At 35.2% G+C, this 12,320-nt stretch overlaps 1 protein-coding gene across 1 annotated transcript in view; it reads right to left on the bottom strand.

Annotated features, from left to right (window-relative positions):
• Positions 1-6,969: 6,969 nt before the first annotated feature.
• LOC133205539 (zinc phosphodiesterase ELAC protein 2-like) overlaps positions 6,970-12,320 on the bottom strand; it is a 28,885-nt gene continuing 23,534 nt past the window's right edge. The window contains exons 19-21 of the mRNA XM_061341379.1: positions 12,154-12,232; positions 7,868-8,021; positions 6,970-7,495 (exon numbers count right to left, since the gene is read on the bottom strand). Coding sequence (XP_061197363.1) covers positions 7,364-7,495; positions 7,868-8,021; positions 12,154-12,232 — 365 coding nt within the window. The 3' untranslated portion in view covers positions 6,970-7,363. The remainder of the gene's footprint in view (positions 7,496-7,867; positions 8,022-12,153; positions 12,233-12,320) is intronic.

Genomic DNA, 12,320 nt, shown 5'->3' with positions numbered 1-12,320 from the left:
TTTTACGTCCCATTTGAGAATTTTTCACTCATATAGAGATGTCAACATTACCAGTGAAGGGCTTCAAATTTAGACCTTTACTTGGCACTTACGGCTATTGAGCAGTGAAGGATCTTTATCATACCAACACCTGCTGTGACACGGGGCCTTGGTTTTTAAAGTTTCATCCGAAGGACATGCAACTTTCACTTCAAAGTGCTGAGCGCTTGGTGAAGGAACAGTTGCTATCTTTTTTTATCGACTTGGGTCAGTTGTGGCCGAGATTCGAACTCATGACCTTCTGATCACGGAACGATCCCTCTACCGACTTGTTCAAATATAGGTTTATGTCCCTTCCAAGGGGGTGGGGGTAATCAAGAAAAGGCCAACAATAAGGAGGGTTCATTAAAAAATCCACTCAAGAACCACTGGGCAAGAAGAGATGAAACTTGTGTGAAAGCTTCCTGACATGGTGTTAATTATTCTAAATTGTTCAAATCATAGCCCCTGGGATATGGTGGGGCCACATTTGGGAATGAAAGTTTACATAACAAAATATAGGGGAAAAATCTTTAAAAAGTTCAAGGGCCAGTGGGTCAGAAAAGAAGAAAACGTGGATGCTTTTCGGTGTACATATATATATCATTCAAATGACCCCCAGGGATAGGGTGGGGCTACAATAGGGGATCAAGTTTTTACATGGAATGTATAGGAATCAAATTTTTTTCTGAAGAACAGCAGGGTAATGATTGAAGTCATTCAAAATAAAAGCATCCTCAGGTAGTGCAGATTCAAATTTGTTCAAATCACAGCTTCCAGGAATAGGGTGAGACCTAGGAAGGGGTTCAAAGTTTTACATAGGAAATATTTTAAAACGTTTCTAAAAACCCTGTACTGAAGAACAGCAGGACCATGATTGGTCATATAAGTAAGCAAGTGACCTCAGGTAGTGCAGATTCAAGTTTACTTGAATAGTTGCTGCAGATGAATTTTTAACATAGCTGCATGTGCGTCAAATTGCATGAATAATCAGTTTTCCGAGGGATAATCAAGTAAAAGAAAACAAGAGGCCCATGGACCACAACTCTCACCTGAATAACTTTGGCCCTGCTGTTCTTCACCAGACGATCTTTTTGCAATACCTATTGTGGTCCCGCCCTACCCATGGGGGTCATGATTTTAACAATTTAAAATCTATACTACCCCAGGATGTTTCCATATAAGTTTCAGTTTTACTGGCCAAGAGGTTCTTGAGGAGAAAATTTTTAAAGATTTTTCCTATATATTTCAATGTAAAACTTGGATTCCCTATTGTGGCCCCACCCTACCCCCAGGGATCAAGATTTGAATAGTTTAGAATTTACGCTGCCCCAGGATGCTTCTACAAAAGTCTTAGCTTTCCTGACCAAGTGGTTCTTGAGAAAAAGATTTTTTTTCTATATATTTCAATATAAAAATTGGATTCCCTATTGTGGCCGCGCCCTGCCCCCAGGGGTCATGATTTTAACAATTTAGAATCTACACTACCCAAGGATGCTTCCACATAAGTTTCAGCTTTTCTGGCCCAATGGTTCTTGAGAAGAAGATTTTTTAAGATTTTTTCTATATATTTCAATGTAAAACTTGGATTCCCTATTGTGGCCCCGCCCTTCCCCGGGGGGTCATGATTTTAACAATTTAAAATCTACACTACCCCAGCATACTTCCACAAAAGTTTCAGCTTTTCTGGCCAGGTGGTTCTTGAGAAGAAGATTTTTAAAGATTTTTTCTTAGTATTTCAATGTAAAACTTAGTTTTACTACTGTGGCCCCGCCCTTCCCCCGGGGGTCATGTTAAAAATTTAGAATCTACACTACCCAAGGATGCTTCCAAATAAGTTTCAGCTTTTCTGGCCTAATGGTTCTTGAGAAGAAGATTTTTAAAGATTTTTTCTATGTATTTCAATGTAAAACTTGGATTCCCTATTGTGGCCCCAGCCTTCCCCCGGGGGTCATGATTTTAAAAATTTAGAATCTACACTACCCCAGCATGCTTCCACAAAAGTTTCAGCTTTTCTGGCCAGGTGGTTCTTGAGAAGAAGATTTTTTCTATATATTTCAATGTTAAACTTAGTTTTACTACTGTGGCCCCGCCCTTCCCCCGGGGGTCATGATGTTAAAAATTTAGAATCTACACTACCCAAGGATGCTTTCACGTAAGTTTAAGCTTTTCTGGCCCAGTGGTTCTTGAGAAGAAGATTTTTAAAGATTTTGTCCTATATATTTCAATGTAAAACTTGGATTCCCTATTGTGGCCCCGCCCTTCCCCGGGGGGTCATGATTTTAACAATTTAGAATCTACACTACCCCAGCATGCTTCCACATAAGTTTCAGCTTTTCTGGACCAGTGGTTCTTGAGAAGAAGATTTTTAAAGATTTTTTCTATATATTTCAATGTAAATCTTGGATTCCTTATTGTGGCCCCGCCCTTCCCCCGGGGGTCATGATTTTAACAATTTAGAATTTACACTACCCCAGAATGCTTCCACATAAGTTTCAGCTTTTCTGGCCCAGTGGTTCTTGAGAAGAAGATTTTTTAATGACCCCACCCTATTTTTGTATTTTCTTGATTATCTCCCCTTGTAAGGGGGTTTGGCCCTTTATTTTAACAATTTAAACTCCCCTTTACTCAAGGATGCTTTGTACCAAATTTGGTTAAAATTGGCCCAGTGGTTCTTGAGAAGAAGTTGAAAATGTGAAAAATTTACAGATGGACAACAGGTGATCAGAAAAGCTCACTTGAGCTTTCAGCTCAGGTGAGCTAAAAACTGATAAAGAAGGTAAAATTAATCATGAAACTACTGTAATAAGCATACTACAAGCTTAGAAACATTGAATTTAAAAATTCAATCTTTAGTACTCTTATAATTTTACAATTTTATCCAAAAAAAAAAAAAAAAAAAAACGAAATTGTGTGTTACGTTTAATCATTAAAAAAAAAGTATACGGATTCCCAGGATAAATCTAGGTTAATCAAAGATAACAAAGCTCACCTTGACAAATGTAATCTATAAGTAAGGCAAATATCTCGTACCAAATTGTTTCTAGATCGATATCCATGCAAGACTGATTTATGTAGGACTTGGAGTTACTTTGGAATGAACCAGCTCTAAAAACTTTAATCTGTTCACTCATGTAGAAAATGTAGGTCAGATTCAACATCCAATGCTAGTCTGTAGTGTCCATCCCTAGATGCATTATCCATGCAAGTTTAATCAGAACAGGCCAAATAGTTGCAGAGCTACTCCAAATTAAAACATTACCCTGGTTTCATCTGGAAAATATAGGTCACATCAAGCATCTGAAGCAAGTCAGGTAGAGTGCATCCTTAGATGCATCATCCTTGCAAGGTTGGTCCAGGTAGGGCAAATAGACTTGCTCCAAGAACTTCAGTCTGGTCACTCGTCTGGAAAATGTAGGTCAGATCCAGCAACCAAAGCAAGTCTGGTAGTGTCCATCCCTAGATGCATCATCCATTCAAGTTTTGTTCAGGTTGATGCTTGTAGTTATACTTGCATGGGAATGGACTTGCTCCTAAAACTTTAACTGGGACACCAACACTGATGCCAATGATTTACATGTAGCATAAACTCATATCAACTTCATCAAGGTGAGCTTAAAATGTTATTACCAGAAAAGTGGAAATTAAACTGTCAATGTGACAGCAAATCGATTTTCTTTGTGTGAACAGAACTGGTATTTCTTGCATCAACATACAAATTTCCATTTGCAAGAGTTATTCCCCTTTCTCATGAAATGCCCATTTTTTGTCACTATAGATCTGTAACTTACCTGTAAAAATATTTAAATGTCTTGTGACAGTTTTATACTATACCTTCATTGGCAAGTATGTAGCAACAAAGAAAACATAATGAACATTCACATATAGATCTTACTTATCAGATACCCCCATATAGTTGGTTATGTTATAAGGGGAAAACAGCACCTTATGTCAGTTGACCTTAGATTGAATCCAGAAGGGAATTAACTCTGGTGAATGTTGTCTATTATAAAAACTTTCTATTTAAAAACTGTAGGAGGTGACACCAACAAAATCAGTGTACCCTATCAGGATATTTTTAAATTAATTAATGAATACAGAAAATTAATGATGAAGTTCAACAAATGGCATGATCAAAATTCAAGTAATATGCACATCTCTGATATATGTACAATTGATCTGCAAATAAAAACTTCTTATTTTGAAAACTGTAGGAGGAGTTACCTGGCCAAATGATGTATACCCTATGTGCATTGATTATTTTGCACAAAAATCAACTTAAGTTCAACAGCTGGTATTTTTCTAAAAAATTATCAAAAATCCAAATCAAAGCTGCATAGTATGCACATCTCTGATATACCTAGTATGTACAATTGACCTGCAAAAAAAATGGTTCCTATCTTGAGAACTGTAGGAGGACTTTTCCAGAAAAATGATGTACCCTTTTGGCAGCCACCTACCGACTCTCTTGCCATTTTCACCATTTCAATAACTGGATTTTTTCTATAGCTATGGAAAAACCAGTTAAAAATGGTCAAGTATATCAATTTTGATAACAATTTCTTCCAATATTTTTTTATCCCTCCCCCCCTCCCCCCCCCCGGGCTAAAAGTGGGGGATATTATTTGGGTCTGTCTTCTGTAACACTTTTGTTTTTATTGTCTAAAAGTCCTTTAGTTTTTGCAATAAAATTTTATATTTATGCCTATAATTCACTATCAAGGTCACAAGTTCATACATGTATATGGTATGAACTGGTTTCCAGATTCACTTCAAAATGATCTACATTTGAACTAAAACACGACCCTTATTGAATTTGAGGTGAAGATCAAGGCCATGAATTTTTTTCTGGCTAATATCATAAATAAGCTTTTGGCCTTACCGAGAATGGGGAAGAGTGGAGGGGAATTCTCTGAATTATATCTTGGAAAGTTTCATGCACCTAAGTGTTGTGCAACAGTAAAGAATACAAGTTTCACAGCAGAATTTGGAACACCATTTTTGTGTTGTAAAACTTCACAATTTTTCTGATTTTCACTGCATGATTGCATTTTCTTCAACTGAAATAATTTTGAAGTACACGTAAACATTTTGTTAAAAAATATAGCAATCATGTACTTAAAAACGTATGTGGAAGCTTCCTTAATGGGTATCGATTCAAGTTTATTCAAATCATGGCAACTGGGGGTAAGGTGGTGCCAAAGATTTACATATGTATATAGGGAAAAAAACCTTCAAAAATCTCAAGAACAGCAAGCAGGGCCATAATATGAAAGCCTTCTCAGGTAGTGCAGATTTAAGTTTGTTATAATTGTGCTCCCAAGGAGTAGGATGTGGCGACAATAGGGTTTACATGGGAATATATAGGGGAAAAAAAACTTTTCAAGAACAGCTAGTCCAGCCATGATTAGTGAAATTAATACACAAACATACTCAGACCAGATTCAAGTTTAATTGTTCCAATCACTGCTCTCAAGGAAATGATGCTGTTGTCAATATTGATATTTTCTGGGGAATATCAAACCATATTCACCACCTAAAAACTCCATAATTGTTTTATTATATAGTCTGGATATGAATAAGACATTGAAGTCAGTATGCGCAACACCATTTTCATGAATGAACCATTGCAAAAAGTATAAAAATGTCCAGATTACATGTTATAACTTGTTTTCCTTCATAGTGTGTAAGTCATATCCCGTCGAAATGTTTAGGTATTAATTTGGCGATAGGGTTGTCTGACGTTTTTCATGCTCAGATACACAGCTGGCTCTGGCCTTTGTAACCATTGTTTACAATGTTACTTGAGGTGTCATTTATGACATCAAAATCGCTGCTGTGTGCACACTGACCCTCCAGTGAATATGGCTTCAAATCCAGTGAACTTGTTATGAACTGTTTGGGTTTGTACAGATTATACAGGGACTATACATAGACTATAAAGTATAAACACGATTATTTTCATTGGTTTATATCAATCACACATAAGGCATGATTATTCAAGATTATGATACTTTTATGTGATTGGGCAGCCAGGGGTAGGAGAGAGATATAGAGATTCTGCTCAAGATGATGAGTCACAAAAGGAATCGTTTTTCAAAATCATCCAAAACATCAGGGCCATGATTTGACATAAATTTATAGGGATTATCCCTTAAAATATAGCATTTTTTCACCAGAAACATCAAAGGGACTTATAAAAGGTGTGACACACCTTCTACTTTAGATGCATTATCTGTCCAAGTTTGATGATCCTAGGTCAATTAATTTTCCCAATATGTGCTGGAAGGGTTTTGCCATATTTGGCTATTTGTTCAAAGGTCACAGTGACCTTACTTTTAAGCACAACACTCTTTCTACCATAGATGCATTAGCTGACAAAGTTTAATGATTCCAGGCCTCAAAGTATAAAATTTATGAGCCAGACACTGAAAAGCTAACAAACAGTTGGATGGACATGATCACCATAGTACATCCTATCACAGATGGGTGTATAAAAATAATTCATATCTAAGCTACGATATGTACATTACAAAATAAAGCAATGGTATTTGATGTTACAAGATTACTGAAAAATCCTCAAATAACAGACATAAACCATTTAAATTACTGAAAACAGCAGAATGGGGTAAACACTCTGTGAAAAGGCTAAGGACTTTTAGTTAAACAAACCTGAGCCCCCTTCTATTAAGGATACTTTGCGCAAAGTTGGGTTGAAATTGTCCAAATTGTCCCAGGGTTTTGGTGAAGCTATGTGAAAAGTTTATAAATGACAGAGCTTGCCTGACATTTTTCTAGATTTGAAAAGTTCATTTGAGCCTTAATAATATTAGCAACATGAAAATATAGCCTAATCAAGGCAAAATATTTAAAAAAAAATCATGATCAGGATATGATACCTTAATTAATCAGGTCATATTCCTGGCCTGATCTCATATATAATGTACTCTTTGTGCAGAGCATAGAAATCCATCCAGCAGAAAATTTAATTGAATTTTTAACAGGTCTTTATACCACATAATAATCTACACCATTTTTTTCTCTCTATACATTTCTTGTAAAAGTATTGCCAACAGAAGATGTATATACATATCACAGCTTCTTACAAAACATAAATTACAATGTATAAAAAGATGATAAAATGATGTTATGGATGTGTATCAGATTTTAACCGCCCCATCGGAATAAGAATAACAATACAATTTATTCCAAGTTCAATTTCTGTAATCAGAAACAAAAATCTTGAAAATCAATTGGTCTACGGAAGCACAGATGTTCTCACTGTAACAATACAATAAACAGCTGATGAACAGCTGATGTTCTTTATCTGTGTCAGTTACTATCATCAGTAATCAAATATCTTCTTTTTCCTCATGTCTTTGCTGTACCACTCCAGAGCTTTATCGTCAGGTCCTTTGAAGACTTCATAAATTAACTCATCATACAGGTGCAAAACAGGGCGCTGAGTTAAATTAATCTGAAAACATAGTAATATTAACATTCAAGTTTAAAGTTTTGTTTCTGTAATGAATGTACATACAGTAAAACAAGAGCATCTTGAAGAAGCTGAAACTTAAAAAAAAAAATTCACACATCTCACACAACAATGGATGATACAGATAGCTGTAAATCATCTGAGTGACTCAGATGACCTAAAAATCTTGCTCTCACCTACAGATTTTGACGGCAAACACCTTCTGCTAAATCAAGTACAATGCTAAATGTCTTGTATATTTATACAATTCATGTAAAATGTACTTATATAATAATCAGTGTTCGAGATTCCAAAGTTCAACTGTATTTGTAATTCTATTACATAAACCTTGAGTGTACCAATTCTGATAGTCACCTTTGTAAAGTCATGAGCAAAGAAGTTATCTGTAGTGAAGTGCTTGGATTTTGCTGGCAAATAGCTCCAACCTTTTGATGTACAGCATAAGTGTGTTAAGACAGTGAACTCAGCTTTCATTCTCTGCCCATTTGATATGGCATTCCTTTGGCAACTAAAACAAATAAAATTAAAAAATTAACAAAAATAAATCACATTCCATGAAAGGACAAAAATGTTTATAAGATATTAAATATTGTAATATTGTTCGGCACATGTTCAGTGTTTTTCTAACACATGTATAAAACTGCATTGAACAGTCTTGTTTTGCATCAATTTCAATCATTTTGTGAACAACTGTCATATTTGTGAAGTAACAGTCTGATACTAAGTAAAACAATACTGTACACCAACTATTATTTGTGTGCAAGAAATATCCGCAAGTTTTGCGACCTACTTTATACTGCAAATATTAATCACCATGAACCTTTTATTTTGCTTTGTGTTTATAGAGAATGTTTCCTCAGTCGCGAAAAATAACGGTCTCAGATTGATTTCAAACTGGAGAATCACGAATAAAAGACGACACAAATAATGGTTGGTTTACAGTATACATGTATATACAGTAAAGGCATATCCCTGTAAAATTTTGAAAATCTCATGAAATGTGCACAATTGACATATACTCTTTAAAAAAAAGAAATGCATAGTAAAATTTTAGTGTCACATTGAACTTTAAGAATATTTAGTAGCATGATGTATTGATAATAAAGAAATGTGTTAAATAATAGGTCTACAATCAAAATGTCATAAATACTCAAGAATTTTACAATCATAGACAGTTCAAGGTCATTAAAGATCAATATCTGGTATGCCCCCCACAGACACCAATGATAGCCTAAAATGTCATCCCAATGGACACAAATGAGTGTATAAAACTGTATGGGAATGCTATCCTACTCTAAATTTAGAGCTTTAATCAGCTGTTGCAGAGTCTGGGGATGTGATTGTCTTTGGCAGATATGCCTATCCATTTTGTCCAATGGGCACTCAATTGATGGGGTTTTAATCTAGCGATCTAGATGGCCAAGACAGAACAGGATACTGTAACATTGCAAAAATGCGCTTGTCAAAGGGGCCGTATGTGACTGTGTATTGTCAGATTGAAATACAGCTCCAGGATGCTGCAATATTGGAGAGACATGAGCAGGTAGGACATTGTTCAAGTACCGTTTTGCTGTCAAAGTCCTTTGAATATGAACCAAATCAGTCCCACTTGTACATACCATTTTCCATATCATTACAGTATCACCACCAAATCTATCAACCTCCCGGAGGCAGTTTTTTTAAAACATTCATTACAAAGCTTAAGGAGGTTAGATCCTGACATCAAAAGTAATGAGAATTTTTTATGAAGTATATTTTTAGAATTTATACACATAGCTTAATTAAAAATCAAAACAAAAAATTGGGGTCAATGCGCTTCCTTTGGCGCTACAGAGCATTTAGTTTGACCTTTTTGCACTGTAAAAACGTCTTACACATAAATCAGTTTTTTAATTTTTTCCTCCGATATTTTTTATTCAAATAAGTTATGGGAACAAACACGGTTTTATTTCATCTTGAATAGACCCATTAAAATTTTGGACAACGAAAAATTTTTTTAAATTACTCCGCAGGTTCAATTATTTGACCTTTTTGCACTCAAATAATTTCATTTTGCTAGCATTACAAATTTAACAAGCAAAAAACTCATTTAAAAGTAATGACATTTTACTGAATTTAAGAAGAATGGTTAAAAGTATCTTGTATATTCAGAAAAGAAAGTTAAAAGTGGGGGTCTGTGATGTTAATTTTTAGATATTACTAAAATAGTGCTAATTTCGAGCTTAAATTAGGGCTATTTTTTTTTCTTGATTTTCACAACATATTTGATTTATTTATCAAATATGATGATTGAATTCATGACAGTTTATTAAATATATAATTTAGGACCAGTATAAAACAGTTCACTGCTCAAAATAATTCTGTGTGCAGACTGCATGTAAAAATAGGAATCCAAACTTAACATACTTTAAATACTTCGAAAGAGAAAAACTGATCATTTTCTTCTAAAAAACCTTCCGCCACAAAATATAGTTCCTCAGTTAATGCTTTTGGTATGGAATTTAATCATGGAGTTTTAACTGAATATAGTTTATTTGGCATTGTAGAATCCAAATTTATTGTAAGAATTAAAACATTACGCAGATTTTTTTAAATATAGGTTAAAATAAAATCTGCTCAAAGCTCAGGAGCGAACCTCATTAAGCACTCTTACCCTTATATCAGGCTTTGCAATATACATTTTGGACTAGTATCTAAACCAAACTATTCAGTAGTCCTACTCTGTCGGTCTGAGACATTTGATATTTGTGGTGTTGTGGGGTCAGAACAATGGCATGAATAAGTCCTCTGGTGATAATTCCAGCATCCCATATTCATTTGCAAATGGTCTTATTAGATATTCTGTGCACTTCAGGGTTAGCTAATGCTGTAGACAACGTCATTGTGAAACATTGACAAAAATTATGCAAACCACTGAAGCTACCCTATGCTGCTGATGTAACAAGTGATCTTCCATATTTTTGGAGATCATTTGTTGTACCATGCTGTTGGTATCTGTTTCATAGCTAGGTTAGAAATGGTGCTTTGTGCAAAAATAAAATCTCTCACAAGTGTAGACTGTGTTGCACCTGTTTCCAGTTGCCCAATTTCCTTTTTGCTATATGCAACATTCAGATGCAGTATTTTTAAATTACCACCAATTTTTAGGAAAAACCAGTATCAAAACATCGAAAACCCCAGCTTTTGATAGCCCTTTTGTACATGAAGGATATGGATCAGAAACTGACAAACTCCAAGGTCAAGGTAAAGAGGTTAAAATTAGTAATACCCAAGAAAAGTCTAGTTTCAAAGAATATACGTGTGAAATATGAAAGCCCCAGCTCCAACCTATTAAAGTTATGGCCAAGGTTAAAGTTTTTCAAAAGAAGGTCAATCTCCACAGTCAAGGTCAAAAATATTCATACCCAGAGGGGTTTCACAAGGAATACACACGTGATGTATGAAAGCCCTAGTACCAACCATAGAAAAGTTATGACCAAGGTTAAAGTTTTTCAAAAGAAGGTCAATTTCCATGGTCAAGATAAAAAATATTCATACTCAAGGGAAGGGTTTTGTCATAAGGAATATACGTGTAATGCTTGAAGCCCTCTCACCAACCATTCAAAAGTTATCCCCAAGGTTAAAAGTTTTCAAAATCAGGTCAAACTACATCAAGGTCAAAAGGTCAAAGTTGTTGGTCTCCAAGGAAATGTCACAAGGAATACACAAGTGAAATATGAAAGCCCTAGCACCAACCGTTCAGAAGTTAAGGCCACGGTTAAAGTTTCTCATAAGTAGATCAAACTCAAAGTGCAAGGTCAAAAGATCAAAAAAATTTACCCAAGAAAAGGTCTTGTCACAAGGAGTAGACATGTGCAGTATGAAAGCCCTCTCACCAACCATTCAAAATTTTTTTCCAACATCAAAGTTTGGTAAAATTTTGCAAAAGTAGGTCAAACTCCAAGGTCAAGAGGTCAAATATGTTGGTACCTAAAGAAAGGTCTTGTCACAAGGAATACGCAAGCAAAATATGAAAGCCATAGCTTTAACCAATCAAAAGTTATGGCAAAGGTTAACATTTTTGCAGACAAACAGATGGAAGGACAGAGCAAAAACTATATGCCCCCAAATTTTCTATTGCAGGGGGCATAAAAAGTGGGAAAAATGGAACCATTTAGTTTTTATAGAGCACAAACTTGCTCAGGAATAATTTTAACCTATATCATTAACATTATCATTTACAAATTTTATGTATGCAGGTAATTTACATTCTCCTGTGTTGTATTGTTTAAAAATAATTGTACAATCATCTCTGTTGAACTATATAAAGGTAACTGTGCACTCACCTGTGTTGTTTTATTTACAGATAACTGTGCACTCACCTGTGTTGATTTGTGTGCAGATAACTATGCACTAAACCATGCTGATTTTGTGCAGACAACATTGTGCTGTTTTGATTTGTGTGCACTCACCTGTGTTGACTTGTTGCAAGTAACTGAGCACTTAACTGTGCAGATTTCTGTGCTGATAATCTTGTGTTCACTTGTGTTAATTAGTGTCCAGATAAGTGTGCACTTAATAATGTTGATTTGTATGCAGATAACTGTGCATTCACCTATACTTATTTGGTGGGGGGGGGGGGGAGATATTTTCGTGCTCACCTGTGTTGATTTGTGTGTCTCTTCCTTACATGTTGGTCTTCATAAGCCGCTTCATGAATTAAAATACTGCAGTTCTTAGCTATAATGGAAATTATTCTGATCTGATTCTAAATAGACAAGAAAGTGGCAGTTTCATGTTAAAACCTCTTCATAAAAGAGTTGTGGAC

Source organism: Saccostrea echinata, unplaced genomic scaffold (genome assembly GCF_033153115.1).
Source record: "Saccostrea echinata isolate AGI-Se365-2 ecotype Australia unplaced genomic scaffold, CSIRO_AGI_Sech_v1 ptg000002l, whole genome shotgun sequence".
NCBI lineage: Eukaryota > Metazoa > Mollusca > Bivalvia > Ostreida > Ostreidae > Saccostrea > Saccostrea echinata.
Note: the sequence above shows the minus strand (reverse complement) of the source record. Positions and strands in the feature narration are given on the sequence as shown.